Source organism: Labeo rohita, chromosome 6 (genome assembly GCF_022985175.1).
Source record: "Labeo rohita strain BAU-BD-2019 chromosome 6, IGBB_LRoh.1.0, whole genome shotgun sequence".
NCBI classification, from domain to species: Eukaryota; Metazoa; Chordata; class Actinopteri; order Cypriniformes; family Cyprinidae; genus Labeo; species Labeo rohita.
Window position 1 is genome coordinate 13,750,788 of NC_066874.1, and position 19,505 is coordinate 13,770,292.

At 36.8% G+C, this 19,505-nt stretch overlaps 1 protein-coding gene across 5 annotated transcripts in view; it reads left to right on the top strand.

Annotated features, from left to right (window-relative positions):
* The window catches only part of rptor (regulatory associated protein of MTOR, complex 1), a 213,426-nt gene that overhangs the window by 182,324 nt on the left and 11,597 nt on the right, over positions 1 to 19,505 (top strand). For 2 of the 5 annotated variants that reach the window (XM_051111865.1, XM_051111866.1), the window contains exons 26-30: positions 5,631 to 5,736; positions 8,419 to 8,533; positions 10,285 to 10,409; positions 10,492 to 10,593; positions 14,474 to 14,521. In XM_051111865.1, the coding sequence (XP_050967822.1) occupies positions 5,631 to 5,736; positions 8,419 to 8,533; positions 10,285 to 10,409; positions 10,492 to 10,593; positions 14,474 to 14,521 (496 nt within the window). Of the gene's footprint in view, positions 1 to 5,630; positions 5,737 to 8,418; positions 8,534 to 10,284; positions 10,410 to 10,491; positions 10,594 to 10,686; positions 11,694 to 14,473; positions 14,522 to 19,505 lie in introns of those variants that run through there. The other 3 variants (XM_051111867.1, XM_051111868.1, XM_051111869.1) reach the window with 2 other exon arrangements.

The window sequence follows — 19,505 nt, forward strand, 5'->3', positions numbered from 1 at the left end:
GAGAAAGTGGGGCAGGGTCCAGAGTGCATGACACTTTGTGTATGCAGATTTTAAAGACCTGTGTAAGGTGATAAGGTGAAGTACAATGCAGTAAGCTTTTGTGACCCAATAAAAGTTATGCTAGTTGTTCTGTTCCCATGGCGATGACACTTCCATGAGAGTGTTTTCTTAACCTGTTTTTCCTCATTTCAAAAAGAGGAGAAAACCCTTTTGCCTGTTCCCAGCCAAACTAGAGCTGCTAACTTCATTGTCCCCAGAGGGGACTCCCTTACGCACATACAAAGCTGTTGCTGCTGCTTCTGTAATCAGTGTGCAAACCCATAAACCAATATTTAAAAATATTTGTGTTTGGCTCTTTTGATCTCTTCTTCAGGGCTATGCTATGCAATTGTTTCTATACATTTTTCCCTTGTGATTTTAGAGTTTATATGTGTGCATACAGCCAGGTTCATATATTTGGACACTGACACAATTTTTATTATTTTAGCTGTTGAACAAAGCATATTCAGTTACAGTTATAATGAATATGGGCTTAAAGTGCAGACTCTGAGCTTTAATTTTAAGGGTATTCTCATAAAAATTGGAAAAAAGGTATTAGGTAAGGAATTACAGCTCTTTAATAAGTACCTCCCCTTTTAAGTAATTGAACAGTTGACTCAAAAGCTGTTTCATGGACAGTTGTGAGCTATTCTTTCATTTTTTCTACATCAGTTAAGCAGGTAAAATGTCTGGAGTTGATTCAAAGTGTGTTATTTGTATTTGGAAGCTGTTGCTCTGAACCCACATCATGTGGTCAAAGGAGCTCTGCATGCAAGTAATACAGCCAATTGTTAGGCTTCAAAAACAAAAGAAATCCACCAGAGAGATAGCAGGACCATTAGAAGTGGCCAAATCAACAGTTTGGTATATTCTGAGAAAGAACACACTGGTGAGCTCAGCAACATAAAAAGGCCTGGACGTTCACAGAGGACAACAGTGGTGGATGATTGGATGTAAAGAAAAACCCTTTCACAACATCCAGCCAAGTGGAGAACACTCTCCAGAAGGTAGCCGTGTCACTGTCAAAGTCTACAATCAAAAGAGGACTTCACGAGAACAAATACAGAAGGTTCACCACAAGATGCAAACAAGTCCAGATTAGACTTTTAAAAATACATCTAAAAAAAGCCAGATCACTTCTGGAAGAGCATTCTTTGGATGGCTAAAAATAAAATCAATCTGTACCAGAATGACAGGAAGAAAAAAAGTATGGAGAAGGCTTGGAACAGCTCCAAAAGTGTACAACATCATTTGTGAAACATGGTGGAGCAGTGTAATGGCATGAGCATGCATAGCTTCCAGTGGCACTGGGTTACTGGTGTTTTTTGATCACGTGTCAGAGGACAGAAGCAGCTGGAAGCATTCTGAAGTGTATAGGGATATACTGTCTCCCAGATTCAGCCACATGCAGCAAAGCTAATGGCGCTTCATAGTCCAAGTGGACGATGACCCAAAACAAATCGAAAGCAACACAAGAGTTTTTGAAGGTGAAAAAGTGGAATATTCTGTTATGGCCAAGTCAATCTCCTGATCTTAACCTGACTAAGCATGCATTCCCTTTGCTGAAGAGAAAACTAAGGGCATGAGCTGTATGCTCTAATCATCAAATCATCAAAATTAAAACAAAAAAAACTTTTGAAATGTTTTACTTTACATGTAATGAATCTAGAATATATGATTTTTTAAAAAAATAAGTTACAATAAAAAAGTGAACTTTTTCATGATATTCTAATTTTTTGAGATGCACCTGTATATATAACATTTTTGGTGATATATATAACATTGACTAATTGGTCAACAGCTGTGTTTTATTCATATTAAAACACAGCTATGACCATTTCACCCAAAGGTTCTGTGTAGCACTGTGCAACACCCTTAGCAACCACCCTTAGCAACCACCCTTAGTAATATAATCAATGTTGAGCGTCTAAACTGTTCAATGTATTATGTATATCAGCAGAATTAACTGTTTATTGTTTATGTAATGAATTATGAGTGACCCCTGTTGACGTTATGTTGTTTCCGTCACCTTTAATTTTGAGGCTACACCCTTCCTGCTGCCAAAGAAGGTCTTCTCAAATGGGAGATACGTTGATGTGTGTGTCCATGTGGAATCCCACAGTTTCCGAAGTGTGGTGGGGATATTACTGTATTTATTAGTTTTCTGCATTATGCAACATTATACATTTCAAGCCCTTCCTAACAGAACATGCAGCGCAGCTTCTCATCCAGGCCCTTGTAATTTCTAGGTTGGACTACGGAAATGCTTTTCTGGCTGAACATCCAACATCTGCAATCAGACCTCTGCAAATGTATCAGAATGCAGCAGCATGTCTTGTTTTCAGCGAGCTCAAGAGAGCCCATGTCACACCGCTTTTCATCTCTCTTCACTGGCTTCCAGTCACAGCTCCCATCAAGTTCAAGACATTGGTGCTGGCCTATAGAACAGGGCTCACGGGCTCCACACCATCCTACCTCTGCTCACTCTTACAAGTCTACATCCCCTACAGAAGCCTGTGGTCTGTAAATGAGCAACGCCTTGTGGTCCCATCGCAGAAAGGCACAAAATCATACTCAAGGATGTTTTCCTACTTTGAACAATGATGGAAACCTTGTGTAACTGGCATTTCTCATGTTTATTGCCATCCTATGTTGAATCGCTTGTTGTATTCCTCAACTGTAAGGTGCTTTGAATTCATTCATTTATTTATTTATTTATTTATTTATTTATTTATTTTTAACAGTTAGGTTGTGTGCAAGGTTGTGTATATATATTTAGGGGGGTTTGATGCTGGAAAAGGTATTGGTCAGGGTGCAGTGGAAATCAACCATGATTCTCAACCAGGATGCATATGGATCGAACGGGTAGTTTCCTCAACATGTCACACAATGTCAGCTTCCAAATCAAACACAGAATGTATTCCAGGAGTCCTAATAATAACATTGATGTAGTTATGTAATTACAGAATAATTATTATAGTTCCATCTTAGAGCGGTCATCGGATGCAATATTTACTTTTACGTGTTGTTTGAACATAAATGTGTGTTGGCAGTGTGTGTACACATCCAACGTATAATGATAAAAATCCACCCAGTGGTTTTTATTTAAAGGAGAAGTCCACTTCCAAAACAAAGATTCACATACTCACCCCCTTGTCATCCAAGATGTTCATGTCTTTCTTTCTTCAGTCGTAAAGAAATGTTTTTTTTGAGGAAAACATTTCTGCATTTTTCTCCATATAATGGATTGGTATGGTGCCTCGATTTTGAACTTCCAGTTTAAATGCAGCTTTAAACGATCCCAAATGTGGTTGTAAACGATCCCAGCCGAGGAAGAAGGGTCTTATCTAGCAAAATGATTGGTTATTTTCATTAAAAAAAAATACAATTTAAATACTTTTTAATGTCAAATGCTCGTCTTGCCTTTCTCTCGCTGAACTCTGTTTATTTTGACTCAAGACAGTTAGGGTCAAAAAACTCTGATCATATTTTCTCCCTCAACTTCAAAAATCATTTCAAAATTATCCTACATCGCTGCAGAAGTACCGACCCAGTCTTTGCAAAGTGAACATGCAAAGAACATCAAACACCCTTAACAAAAAAGGTAAAAAAAAACGATATAGGACTATTTCTAAGTTGAGGGAGAACATGAGATGGGTGTTTTTCGACATACCCTGTCATGAACCGGAACAAAAACAGTCCAGGCAGAGTAAGACAAGATGAGCGTTTGGCATTAAAAACTATATAAATTGTATTATTTTTATTAACATAACCAATCGTTACACTAGATAAGACCCTTCTTTCTCGGCTGGGATTGTTTACAACTGTATTTGGGATCGTTTGAAGCCGCATTTAAACTGCATTTTGGAAGTTCAAAATCGAGGCACCATATCAGTCCCTTAAATGGAGAAAAATGCTGAAATGTTTTTCTCAAAAAAACATAATTTCTTTACGACTGAAGAAAGTCATGAACATTTTGGATGACAAGGGGGTGAGTACATTATATGTGAATCATTGTTTTGGAAGTGGACTTTTCCTCTAATCCCTAAAAATAATATCCCCTTTTTCAGATCATTTCTGCTTCTTGTCTGACACGTCACACAGACCAAGGCCGCTCCCACGATAGTTGATTGACACGGCCGTCTTACCTTAGACCTGCCCTGAGTGAACTGTTACTAACAGTCCGACCGAATACACTTCCCGATCTACCTAAATGCGCCTAAATTCATGCAAATCATTCATGATCTAGCTTCACCTACAGCAGAAGTGAGTATAAGAGGCTTTTCATGAATTTTTGCAGTTGTCTTTCCTAATAATGTGCGAGTTAGCAAGTTTCGCAGCTAAAGTAAATAGTATTTCAGAGGACATCTCTTCACCCCACAAAAGAGAGGGGTGGGATGAGCAGAGCTCCTTTGCATTTAAAGCAACATGCAACAAAATGGGTCGATGTCTGCAGAGATGATTTTGACAAGGTTAAAAGGGTGTTGTTTTACACTACCATTGAGAAATTTTAACCAAAGTATGTTATAGACTTTTAATGATGACTCTAAAGAATCACATCAACTTGTGGAAAATGGGCATCAGATGACCCTTTAGATGACACTTTATATATATATAATATAGTGTTCAGAAATTGTACTAAACAGACAGCAGTCTGGACATAAGTTTGAAATGTGCATAATGGATAACAAAGATAAGAACAGTTTTTGAGGTCAAACTGAGAAATCCTTCTTGACAGAGAAGAGCTCTATTCCACTCTATTAGAGTGATGGGTGTGATGTGATGGGTTGACTATGTGTGAGTGTTTGTATGCGATGGAATAATAACCGCTCTAGTGGATACCATTAACTCTGACATATTCACAGTCCCAGCTGAGCAAGTAATCACATGTAAAAACTCACTGCTTCTTTTCCACAGAAAAACAAATTATTGATTCTCATTAAGAGATTGATATGGAGCCCGAGAGCTCCAGGAAGAGAGACAGGTGTGATTTCTTACCTTGCTTAAGGAGCTTGGACTTTGGCTTGCGGTATGGGATCTCCCCTTGCTGGAGCTCCTTTCTGGAAGACTGGATCGATTAGGGCTAATTAGCTGGGGCTGTGATTCTCTCTCTCAGGGCTTCAGTTCTGTGTGTGCATACCTGAATACTTTATTTAGCTTGCTTTGCAGTTTTCTCTTTCTTACAAATGTAGAGGCAGAATTTTTGGGGATAGGAAGATAGAACATCAGTCACACTTTTTAGAAGTTTAACAGACATGTGAAAGTATAGAGAGAGTGGGAGACCACAGCCAAAATTCCTTTTTTTAGAGAGATAAAACTATTAGTCTTTATTCTCATGTTTCATGAAGTTTGCATCTTTGATTCTGTTATTTTCCTCTTTAGTAGTGTGAAGCTGCTTTGAATCAGTCTGTGTCATTTAAAGCACTATATAAACAATTTGACTTTACAGAATTACAGTCACCTCTAGAGTTACTGTTCTCACAACTGTCAAAACGAGGTGGATGTGTGTATTTAAATGTGTATGGTTTTAAACAAGGTGATTCCACTCGGTGCTCCATCATTTGAAAATGTTATTATTTCTTCTCTTTCAGATTCCAGAAGAGCATGATTTGGAGAGTCAGGTTCGTAAGGAGAGAGAGTGGAGATTCTTACGCAACGCACGAGTACGCAGACAAAGCCAGCGCATCACTCAAAGAGGTACTGGCTGTAAAACAGCATGAAACAGCATAGTCATATGTAATCAAGACATATACATAGTATAATTGGCAAAAGTTACAGATGCTAATATCTTTCCCCTACCAAAACACAAAAAAGTGTCCTTAATTTTTTTGTTTGTTTGTTCTTATTCTAAACAGCTGATAAAAAAATAGAACATGATTGCTTAAATATTATCAGGGAAAATGATTCTCTGGTCGGTAAACAATAATATCCCTATCAAAATAATTTATCAGTTTATATACAGTGGGTACGGAAAGTATTCAAACCCCCTTAATTTTTTCACTCTTTGTTATATTGCAGCCATTTGCTAAAATCATTTAAGTTCATTTTTTTTCCTCAATAATGTACACACAGCACCCCATATTGACAGAAAAACATAGAATTGTTGACATTTTTGCAGATTTATTAAAAAAGAAAAACTGAAATATAACATGGTCCTAAGTATTCAGACCCTTTGCTGTGACAGTCATATATTTAACTCAGGTGCTGTCCATTTCTTCTGATCATCCTTGAGATGGTTCTACACCTTCATTTGAGTCCAGCTGTGTTTGATTATACTGATTGGACTTGATTAGGAAAGCCACACACCTGTCTATATAAGACCTAACAGCTCACAGTGCATGTCAGAGCAAATGAGAATCATGAGGTCAAAGGAACTGCCTGAAGAGCTCAGAGACAGAATTGTGGCAAGGCACAGATCTGGCCAAGGTTACAAAAAAATCTCTGCTGGACTTAAGGTTCCTAAGAGCACAGTGGCCTCCATAATCCTTAAATGGAAGACGTTTGGGACGACCAGAACCCTTCCTAGAGCTGGCCGTCCGGCCAAACTGAGCTATCGGGGGAGAAGAGCCTTGGTGAGAGAGGTAAAGAAGAACCCAAAGATCACTGTGGCTGAGCTCCAGAGATGCAGTCGGGAGATGGGAGAAAGTTGTAGAAAGTCAACCATCACTGCAGCCCTCCACCAGGGGCTTTATGGCAGAGTGGCCCGACGGAAGCCTCTCCTCAGTGCAAGACACATGAAAGCCCGCATAGAGTTTGCTAAAAAACACCTGAAGGACTCCAAGATGAGAAATAAGATTCTCTGGTCTGATGAGACCAAGATAGGAGAGAACCAGAAAGAACTTTTTGGCCTTAATTCTAAGCGGTATGTGTGGAGAAAACCAGACACTGCTCATCACCTGTCCAATACAGTCCCAACAGTGAAGCATGGTGGTGGCAGCATCATGCTGTGGGGGTGTTTTTCAGCTGCAGGGACAGGGCGACTGGTTGCAATTGAGGGAAAGATGAATGCGGCCAAGTACAGGGATATCCTGGACGAAAACCTTCTCCAGAGTGCTCAGGACCTCAGACTGGGCCGAAGGTTTACCTTCCAACAAGACAATGACCCTAAGCACACAGCTAAAATAACGAAGGAGTGGCTTCACAACAACTCCGTGACTGTTCTTGAATGGCCCAGCCAGAGCCCTGACTTAAACCCATTTGAGCATCTCTGGAGAGACCTAAAAATGGAGAGGATCTGCAAGGAGGAATGGCAGAGGATCCCCAAATCCAGGTGTGAAAAACTTGTTGCATCTTTCCCAAAAAGACTCATGGCTGTATTAGATCAAAAGGGTGCTTCTACTAAATACTGAGCAAAGGGTCTGAATACTTGGGACCATGTGATATTTCAGTTTTTCTTTTTTAATAAATCTGCAAAAATGTCAACAATTCTGTGTTTTTCTGTCAATATTGGGGTGCTGTGTGTACATATTAATGAGGAAAAAAATGAACTGATTTTAGCAAATGGCTGCAATATAACAAAGAGTGAAAAATTTAAGGGGGTCTGAATACTTTCCGTACCCACAGTATATATATATATATATATATATATATATATATATATATATATATATATATATATATATATATATATATATATATATATATATATATATATATATATATATATATATATATATATATATATATATACATATACATATACATATACATATATATAAAATTATTATTATTATTTTATTTATTTTTTTTAATTTATTTATTTTTATTTCACTGGGGCTTGTGGTCTAGCGTCATCACTGGTCTGCAGTAAACCTTTATCAGAAATGCCTTTAATCTCTGTACATTAGATGCTTTTGATAATGTGGATTTAAAGTGGAACTGGGTGAACCAGTTATATGCTGTATTTTTTGTGTGTGAAAGCCCCAAGCTTAAAAGAAAGCAATGTGCTTTGCTCCCTGTCTGAAGTCAGCGGAGTTTCAAACGGAATGGCTAACATGCTTACGTCAGTGCCGACTCGCACACAAGTGCGCAGGACTGGTTGCGTCAGAGCGGAGGATCCTGCTCACTCTCATGTGTCTTTCTTCTTTCATCACTCTATCCACCATTCTCCCCTGTGAAGCCGAGAGTGGGGCTGCCCTCATTCAGTCTAGCTGGAAGAACTGAATCAAATTCTCAATTCCCTCTGAGTTCTCTTCATGCATATTTTTTTTTATCCCATCTGCAAGTTGCATACTGAAGTTCAGTAGTGTCATCCTCATGCATTTTCCTCAAAAACTTGTAAACCAAAGGCTGCTGTGGTCATGAGTAAAGTTAAACATTTCACTAATTACACCTGTTCTAACTGATCAACATTCTTATCCATCTCTCTCGCCGTTTTAGGAGTGACACGGTTAGATGATCAGATCTTCATCAACAGAAACCCAGGAGTGCCATCAGTGGTGAAGTTTCATCCATTTAACCCCTGCATTGCTGTAGCTGATAAAGACTCAATCTGGTGAGTACATGGGAACAGTTTTTTGGACTGGGAAAAAGGAGAGAGGTTGGATTATTTCTACAATGGGAACCCATTTATAAAACAAAATAAAATCGATCTTGCGATATAACTTAGGGCTGCAGTTTAATTAAATAGTATTATCTATTTTACTGCAATTGAAGCGTGGTACTTTGTTTACGTGATTAGCTGTCACCCAGCCTTTTAACCATCAGAGCAGCTCCGTTCATAGTGAATGCAGTGAACTCCATCTCTGCATTTGGAAACCTGTTGTTTTCTGCCAAATTAAAAGCTTGAGGGTTAACTCTCTCAAGTGAAGAAAAAGAAATTAAGAAAGCATTGTAATTTTACTGCTGTAGTATGAGATTAAATAGTGTACGCATTTATTTTACTGCGCAGCTGTATTGCAATACAAATTACCAAGATCCCTCCTCCACAGTCTTACAAAATTCTGTGGGAAAAACTATAAAATCTGATTTAAAATCTGTGCATCACTGAATATTTTTACTGTGCTAATCATTTGTTATAATTCTCCTAATAACCATGGCAGGCCATATTTAGGCTTTGCCCCTTCTTCACTTTGTCAAAATTTGTGATTAGGCCAAAATAGAGATTATAATTCCATCTCTGATTTAAACCTCATTTATAAAAATGCTCATGAGGTTTTAAAGTATTTGAATCTTTTTTTTTTTTTTCCCCCCAATCAAATTCAGTTCAAAACACTGATTCTTTTGTCATCACTCAGAAGTGAATGAAGGTGTCTCTAGCCAGGTTTCCATCTAAAGTTGTGAATTTAACTTATGTGCAAAAATTGGAATATCACATAATATATTTGTAAATAAGCACCGTTTCCATCCAATTCAAAGAGAACAAAATCGTCACTTCCTGGTATACTAACACTATATATTACTAAGAAAAGTAGGTGAAGCCACTGAATATAGTAATTTTTATATAATAAATTACTTACATAACACAATAAATGTGATCATTTCTTTCGGTGGTGAATGCCTGCTGTTTGGGAATGCAGTCGTGTAAGACCGTTCTGGGAGGAAATTATACAGAAATGCTTTGACGACAGACTTTGCTGAGGCATTTCAGGATGACCATAACAATATTTCAGATGCTGTGGAACGAGATCAGTCCACTGGTTAGATGGGTTTTGCCGTCCCATAGCACAAAGTTACATTACTTTTTTGATGCGTATGAAGGAATTTATTCAGCAAATGCGTTTCCATCTCCCATTATTCGCATTAACCCATTTTTGCACAAGTCAAACCCCTCAAGCAAGCATTAAAAACTTTTTTGTGGATTAAGAGTTTTTTATTCAAAATGTGGTGTTTCCATCACTTGTTTCTGATGCAGTACTTCAAAATGTGCATAAAAACATGGAAACATAGCTTCTGTTGTGTTGTACATGCTTAAAAATTAAAATATATGTGGTGAATATTGCTGTTTATTACCACCTATTGGTACACTGTTGCAAATTAAAATTCCTGCTTCAACTGAGAAAATCATTCCTTGATTAATTTTAACAAATTATATTGGCTAGCCATATTGTTTATTTGTGTAACATATTGTGTAATGTTGTCTGTTTGTTAATGACATGTATTTGGCATGTTACACTTGTCAGTTATGGTAATATTCTTTATTGTAGTGTTCTCTAATACTCTCAAACTAGCAATATAGCTATAGATGTGCATAGAGAGGCATTGTGAACTACAGTATTACACCTGTGTTTTGTATGTGTGGAGCAGTTTTTGGGACTGGGAAAAAGGAGAGAGGTTGGATTATTTCTACAATGGGAACCCACGATACACACGCATTACAGCTATGGAGTACCTTAATGGGCATGACTGCTCTCTCCTCCTCACTGCCACTGGTCAGTTCACCTATTAAAATTTTGTTTGGTCTCATATTTGTCACTTTCTATGCTGACTTGCACCATGCCACTTTTTGTGTAGATGACGGAGCTTTGCGAATCTGGAAGAACTTTGCTGACCAGAGGAATCCAGAGATGGTCACAGCATGGCAGGGGCTGTCCGACATGCTGCCCACCACTCGAGGTTTGCTTTTACACTCATACACTCTCTGTGCGGATACCGCTCTTCTTCTGTCATCTGAGTTTCTTTTCCCCCGTCTACTTTCTGCTTGGCCAGTGTTTGGAAAAAGCTGTCGGAATTTCCAGTCTTCCTGCATGACGCGGGACTGTAGAGATGCCCATGGGTGCTCTGGTACGAAAGCAGAATGTTAGTCATTATGTTAGTTATAGTTTTGTGGGTCTATTTTAAAATTCTTCAGTTTGACAAGTTGGCAGTTGTGTTTATTTCACAATTGTTTGTGTTGGACAACATTTGTGTGAATGTATTTATTATCGTAACTGCAACATTTGCTATTTTTGGGTATGCATATAATTTACCTTAAGCTAAAAAAAAAATGGATAATAGCTTACTTTTGTTCAGTACTTTTATATTTTTTTTGGTCAGATATTCTTCTCAGTTTTCCTTGAGCAATATATTTTCTATCCCTTCTTTTCTGTATGTGGACAGACTAAAAATCTTGTGAAAACTTTAAAATTCAGATCACTGCCAAATAATTGTTGTTCCGTCTGTTAAAGAAGTTAAGTCTCTTCATATCAAATGAAAAAAACTGACAAGACTAAACAAAATAATATTATAGTCCCAGTGCCTTTTCATTATTCCAGGTGGATGATAACAAAACAATACAAGCCTCGTAGATGGTGGAGCTTACTTGCTTCATCTGTTGTATCTAGATGAATTTGTCTCATAAACTGGTTATTCTTGGTGGGATTTCGAGAAATTAAATTGCACATTAAAATGAGCTGAAGGACACGTCAGAGTCAGCATGAGTCATACTAGGACTGACATTAGTTGTCAGCAGTGGGGCTTATCATAACCCATCAGTTAAACCCAGTTAGACTCACAGACACACAGTTTTTTTTTTTTTTTTTTTTTCCCCAGCTGCTCTGTGGGTGTGTGTGTGTGTTTCTGTGTGTGCGTGCAGTCAGCCTCAATTTTTAGACACATTTTTAGGAATAGTTCACCTCATCTATACCCAATGCTGTTCAAAACATTGTTTTTGTGTTCTTTATTTATGTAGAACACAAAAGGCAGCATTAAGATTGCCTTTGGGATACAACACAGCTAGATAACTGTCACTGTCAAAAATGACAAAAAAATAAATAAATAAAAGTAGTCAATTTAACTCCATTTAATAGATTTGTATGAAAAATAGATTAAAATACATTATTCTCTGAAAATCTTGACTTGCCAGCTCTTATGTCTCATTTGCACTTCCACGTTCAAACTTAATACTATCACTGTAACAAATGAAATTTGGTTCTGTTTGAAATTGCATAGTACTACACAATATTGCTGCAGTATGCTAATGTATGCATTAACTATCAAGATTACCTACTAGATATGCCAGTGTGTGCCATAAGCAAGAGCACGCTATTGTATCTCACTCAATCTTTATTGACTCATTATGTGATTGGACTGCTTAAAGACATATTTGCATAAAACTAGATAAAAATAGCACAAACTGAACTTTTGTATATTTTGTACAGATTTATATACTGTAATACTTCAGGTATATACTGCGCAGCAAACGGTGTACCATATCATACACAGCCTTTGTGAGCACAGTATGCCCAGTGAGCACCGATGCAATGCTAGATTTTCAGTGAATGGTTTAAATTTTAGTCTGTTCTTCACATAAGGATGTCATAGAGCTGATCTCAGAACTGTCATTAAAAGTGGTTTCCAGGACAGCTGCAGGGAGAAAGACCATTGGAATAATCTGAGCCGGGTCATGGCTCCATCAGAACAGAAGATAGAGGGAAATCCTAGAATGTCCTTATGACCTTACCACTGACTCCTAGCCAAATTTAAAATTCATGAATAAAATTTCTACATTAATAAACATGTTGTATATGAATCCATTCTGTATGGCACTTTTACCTCAATTTTAAAGTGAAATGGTTTCATTCCAAGAATGCTTAAGTAAAAGATTAGTAGCTTTAATAGAAATCATAAACATTTGGGTCCTCATCCTTAGTGCTGATTCTCATTCCTGTTTTCCCTACATACAGTAACAGCTTCGCAGACACACTTTTTCTTTCCTTCATTTACTTTAATAAACAACTTTTTGTAATTCGCTTGCAAAGTCTGTGTTTGCGTTTCCTCAGTAATGCCTGTAAATACATTTTTCAGGGTCCTCTGTCACTGGAAGGGAGGAACAAGGCTTCTGTCAGCAGTATGACTTTAAAGTTTTAGTTCACTCTCATGTCATACCAAACTCCTGTTACTTACAGGTGTTATCTTCTGTTGACCATAAAAGGAGATATTTTGAAGAATGGTTATCCATCTCTTTCCCATGCAACGAAGAAGCATACAGTGACTACACACTAAGAAAAGCACTATACAAAAAGTAGATACAAATAATAAGCCTTATATGTGATACAGTATATACGTTTTCTGCAGCCCTTTGAATTTAACACTGTGTCCTTACAAAACACAAACCAACAAAGCAACAGGCTAAAAAGGCATCTCTTCTAGTATTTTTAACTGGTTTGTGATTGTGACAAATGGCAGTACATTTTGTCTTTTTCTCAGTTTATATTTCTACAACCATGCGCAAGGAAGCCCCCAGCCTCAGCCCAATCAGAAGTACTGGTACATAGGAAGAAACCTATACATGGGAGCCTGATAAAATGCTTATTTTAAAGAACGTCAGATGGACTTAAAGCCTTTTTCATCTGAACTCTCTCTCTCTCTCTCCCTCTCTCTCCCCCTCTCTCTCTCTCTCTCTCTCTCTTTATATATATATATATATATATATATATATGTGTGTGTGTGTGTGTGTGTGTATTATTTTTTTTTATTATACTATATGTATATATTTATATTATACTATTTATAGATTTGTTTTTCCTTTTATTTAAAAAAAAATACACTTATGGATTCTCATCCTGAGAATCTTTAGTTCCCAAATTAAATGAATCCAGATCATGACAGATAATAATAATAATCATAATTTTAATAAAATAAGATAACTGGGATAATGAAATAAATAAATAAATCTAAATAAATAATAAATCTAAAAATAATGATGAATAAATCTTTCACAATAAAAACCTTAATGCCAGGAGAAGATCTCAGTCACGTACATCTGAACGCAAGGAGATTCTTGAGCTTCTGGCTTTTCTGAAGAACTCCTGCACATCTGTGCTACTTTAAGATGGATGAGCAAAGTTTTGGCTCTGAGAGCTGATCTCAGCCTTGCTATTCAGCTCCCTGTGAGAAAACCTGATTTACTTGGCAGATGTCATGCTGGGAAACCACAGCCTTGTTCTTCCTCCCTTTCCTACAGTGTGTGTATGTGTGGATGTAGATAACTTATAAAGTGAATTAAATTCAGGTGGAAAATAAGTGTGGATGATATCTGTGGGTAATGTGTGTGTATTCCCCAGTGTGTGTGAGAGTGCCTGTTTCTATGTAAAAGTGTGTGTGTGTGTGTGTGTGTGTGTGTGTGTGTCTTTGTCTAATAGGCCCAGTCCCAAATGCTGCCCTGAAACCTTGCACCACACTTTGATCGTGTAATGCCACATAAAGTGTTGATAGTCCAAGCAATGAGTGCAATGAGGGTGCATAGTAACCACTAGGGAGGCATTCTTGAGCACCCTTCTGAAACCTAAATTGACAGATGAAACATGCTACTGTCTTGTGGACTTCTCTGACGTTTGTATAAAAGGTATTGCAAAACCACAAGTTGGACATGACTATTTGGGACAGGCTACAGATCACATCCTGGTGCGCGTTTACGTGTGTGCTAACATGGTGGTTTCCTCTGGCTGAAATACTGACCAGTCCTCCTGATCTCCTTCCTGTGCTCTTTCCCTCTTTTCCTCTTCTCATTTCACAGGTTTGGCCCGACGGGTCTCAATCTATCTTGACAGAAGTAAGCAGGGAGGTGAGTGCTTCTCTCTCTTCTTTTCTTTCACCTCAATTTGGTGTTTGCAGATGGGACACTGAGCATCTAATGTTTTCCTGTTGCCAGTTACAGCCTAACATTTTTCTCTGCATTCATTGGTTCTTTTCATTCTTAATTCGATTGGTGGAAGTCAAAGCTTACCAGTATTGTTTATTTTTCTTCTTCATTTTTAAGCACTATTTTTGATGAAAAATATGCTAATTTGGTAGAAAGGAAGTAGAAGTAGCTTTAGTTCAGAGCTTATTTTAGTGGAGGAACTAGTTTTAGTGTGGTGCTCAATTTAGTTGATGAAAGCAAAACTAAAATTAGCTCAAATTTTCAAACTCACGGAAGATATAGAATCTGTAGGAAGTATGAATGATGAGCATAACATTTTTGTTAAAATTTGTGGATTTTTTATGGGAAAAAGGTAATAAAAATGTTTGATTGTAGTAATATTCCCCTGAGCAACATCACTATCAACATAAGTGTGTGTATTATTTATACCTGAATCAGAATCTGTGTGTGTGCACACAAGTATATACTGTGCTACTGGAAGAAAAGAATATGTGTATGTTTGTATAATATATTCTAGGTATGTGTGTGTGCTGTACACAAACGCCTTTCTTGCATATCAACTAGTTAAGATGTTGAAAGTTCATATTAATTACTATGTTTGAGTTTATTCAGTTAAGCATAACACTGGAATTCCGACCAGTGAAAACAAATCAAATTCATGATGAATGTGCTTCATAAAGTTTTTATTCCTGATGTAAAATTCTCCCTTGGCTTCTCCATTTATATCTCAGCAGTGTTTGGAGGGACGAATGTGAGGGGGGTTTTCTCTTCCATAAGATTGGATTTTTGATAGACAGCAGAAGTTTTGAAAGTAGGGCAGCAGTGCTACACTTCCAGCATGTCCTGATCCACATAACTTTTGGCTGTGTTTGGGATACTCATATAAGACTGTTCTTTACTCTAATGATTGAACAGCATCAGAGAATGACAGCCAGTCAGTCAGAACTGAACCAGGGCTCCAGACCAGCCAGGGCAAAATTCCCCTCTTGTCCTTCAAAAGGTGCCGTTAGCGTGAGTGCTGAAGCTTTGCAGTAAATTGGAAGTTAGTTTTGGTCAGTTTAATCTAGAAGTCTACTCAGGCAATAACCTGAAGCTAGAAGCCCTGTGACCTGAGTGCTGTCAAATTTTAAGACAGAACCCAACCTGAACCTGAGTCTCTCACTTTCATTCTGTTTCCTATTCAAGTGAGTAGACCCAGACACATGAATTCTCAGCACTCCTACCAAAATATAACAGTGCATTTGGGCAAAAAATGATTTGAGTCCAAATGAAATCATAAAATTGTTTATAAAATAATAACCAAAATAAAACTAGAGCCATTATATAGACTTTATTTGTGGACGTCTGCTTGTAATGGGCAAGTCTATTCCAGTTAAAACAAATCTACTCTTGCTACTTTATATAGTGACATTCTAGAGACTTTCAAAAAACTGCGCCTCAGTGTACAAGCAAGGTCCATATAGAAAACTCTAGTGTGGAGGCACTTAACTGGCCTGCACAAAGACCTGAACCCCACTGAACATTTTGGGTTGAATTGCAATGCAAAAATCAATGTCTGGTGCTGAATTATGCCTTTCAGAAAAGTGGAAGCTATTATAGCAGCAAAAGGAAGTCATGTTAATCATGAAAATCTTGCTAATAACCAAGCACATAAGGCTGTGGTGTTTGGGTGTATGTTCACATTATTCTTTGCCTGTAGCATAGAAATTAGAGTGATGGTGTGAAAAGAAGCCTGTTAAGTTGTATTGAAATAAATAAATAATAATAATGGAATAATTGCCATGATTTCAGTAAAAAATAATGTCATGTAAATTCAAAATTTTATTTTGAGGAAATATTACATTTTGTACAATAAACAATATGTCTGTTAGGTTGCCTTTTGATGTCCAATTTTAAATCTGGATCCTGAAGTAAAAATAATTAGGAACCATTTGAGAACCATATGTATTTGTTATTTTCTTAATTTATTCTACATTTTATTAATTTGATCTACAGTTGCTATTTATAATCTACATTCTGTCTGCACCAATGAAATTGTTGTGTAATCTACAATGACATCTAATCTACAAGGGAAAATCAGACAACTGAGTCTCTCAAAGAGAATCCTGTTACTGGATCATAAATGAAATCAGCTCATTCGTGATTGGTGTCAGCATTATTACTCTGTAAATAATTACAGTTTAGTCCTGAAAGTAACAAATTAACAGTCGCATGATGTGTGTGTGTGTGTGTTTTGTTGTTGTTGTTTTTTCTATAGTGATGTTCATATTTTCTTTTTGTAATTCCTCCATCTCTGTTCACATCATTCGCACTGTAATAAGAATTATCAGAACTAGGCCCTGGACCATAGATCTCTAAACCAGGGTTCCCACGTTTCTTGAAAGTACTTGAATATCAAACACATAGATTCAAGGCCTGGAAAGTACTTGAAAACAAATATAGGTCGTTGAAAGTGCTTGAAATAAATTTGAAATAAATTTTGTTTTGTAGAATGGTGCTATTTCGAAAATTTTCCTATATGCGCAGTCAAAGACTAAATGAAACCGCGTTAATGATTGGGGTGGAGATGGGGTAGCGCGAGAAAAAAATCTTAGCATGCAAGCTTATGTGCACATTGCGCAGCCCTGCATGAACCTATGGAGAAGCAGTGCATTTGTGACTAAAAACTACTGTGTGCTATGAAAAAATATTTAAGAGCGTCAGTGCAATGACCCTATCAGCATATTTGTGCTTGCGCTGAGGGGAGCTTCAAAGGTTTCTAACATACTTACATGTTTTTGCAGCGGTTAGTAATGCATCATAGACATATGTTGATTCCTTAAACACAACTACGTTTACATGCACAATTTTTGGTTCAATCTGACTGAAATTCTGATTGATGAATCTGAATGTAGTGTTTACATGAACGCTAAATAAAGTGATCGGGTTGATGTGCGCGTTTGTTACAAGCTTCAATTTGGAATTGATTTTTTTTTTTTTTTTTTTTTTTTTTTTTGACATGCCCACACTGCGCAAATGTATTGTTTCCCATTGTTTGCACATAACCACTCTCCTACACTGTTTCTTTATTCTTAACAGCAGAATTAATATTTATCAATTTCTGGATAAATATTACATATAAACTGCTGTGTTGTGCTGCTTATATTAATCATGCAGTAAAAATGCCCCTCCCCGCACCTAAGAACCAGTCCTCTGTGGATGAGCTGCATTGATTATAATGGAAGATTGTGATGAACAAAGGAGAGAGACAGATTTTTTGATTAAGGGAGTTTGCAAATGATATTGGTTTAATACAACAATTCAGTAAACAAGAAGTTTATATTAAGTGACTTGCATTGTCTGAACACTATTGCCTAATTTTGTCAACGAAAATTGTTTCAAACAAAGTAACAGCTAAGCTGCTGCGCATCTCCATTCAAACAGTGTTGTTTCAACAGTGTCGTTTATGCATGAATGGGCATTTTTAAACAAATCTGACTCAATTACCCATTCATAAAGACACTTGCTTCGTTCCTGAATGAATCAGTCGTTCGAACGAATCAATTCAGTGAATGATTCAGTGATAAAATCAGTGACTTGCCATCGCTTACTGGCAGTTTTACTTTCAGATACTTAATACTTAAAGTATCTTTTCTGTTATTTAAATAATTTAATATTTATATATTAAAAAAATGTATATATAAAACATTAACCTCAACATAAAGTTATGAATTTCATTGCAATGAACAAGCTTAATGTCTGCACGCTGGTACTGCTCCATAGAAATTTATACGTTTCGACCAGTAGGTCAACCTACTGGTCGAAACATTGTCGCAAATAAATTTCTAGTGTGCAGACATTAAGCTTGTTCTTTACTAATTTCTGATTTTTTTTTTGTCCTGCACCTGGGGCCTGTTTTGGGTTTGGGTATGTGCGCAACTTGCTTATTATTTGGATTATGAATTTCATTGCACTCATGTGACTGCTGAGCCTCCTTAAACCATCTGAAAATACACCTACAACCTACAAAATACACCTTTTGCAAATGATATTGGTTTAATACAACAATTCAGTAAACAAGAAGTTTATATTAAGTGACTTGCATTGTCTGAACACTATTGCCTAATTTTGTCAACGAAAATTGTTTCAAACAAAGTAACAGCTAAGCTGCTGCGCATCTCCATTCAAACAGTGTTGTTTCAACAGTGTCGTTTATGCATGAATGGGCATTTTTAAACAAATCTGACTCAATTACCCATTCATAAAGACACTTGCTTCGTTCCTGAATGAATCAGTCGTTCGAACGAATCAATTCAGTGAATGATTCAGTGATAAAATCAGTGACTTGCCATCGCTTACTGGCAGTTTTACTTTCAGATACTTAATACTTAAAGTATCTTTTCTGTTATTTAAATAATTTAATATTTATATATTAAAAAAATGTATATATAAAACATTAACCTCAACATAAAGTTATGAATTTCATTGCAATGAACAAGCTTAATGTCTGCACGCTGGTACTGCTCCATAGAAATTTATACGTTTCGACCAGTAGGTCAACCTACTGGTCGAAACATTGTCGCAAATAAATTTCTAGTGTGCAGACATTAAGCTTGTTCTTTACTAATTTCTGATTTTTTTTTTGTCCTGCACCTGGGGCCTGTTTTGGGTTTGGGTATGTGCGCAACTTGCTTATTATTTGGATTATGAATTTCATTGCACTCATGTGACTGCTGAGCCTCCTTAAACCATCTGAAAATACACCTACAACCTACAAAATACACCTTTTGTGTTCTTCTGTGCCCACTCTGTAGTATAATTTTTTTAATACTGATTTCATTTGATTGGTAACTTATTTACCAATGTATTTTTAACTTATTTATTGTTTTAATTAGAATTTTTTAAAAAAGCTTATAAAGCTTATATT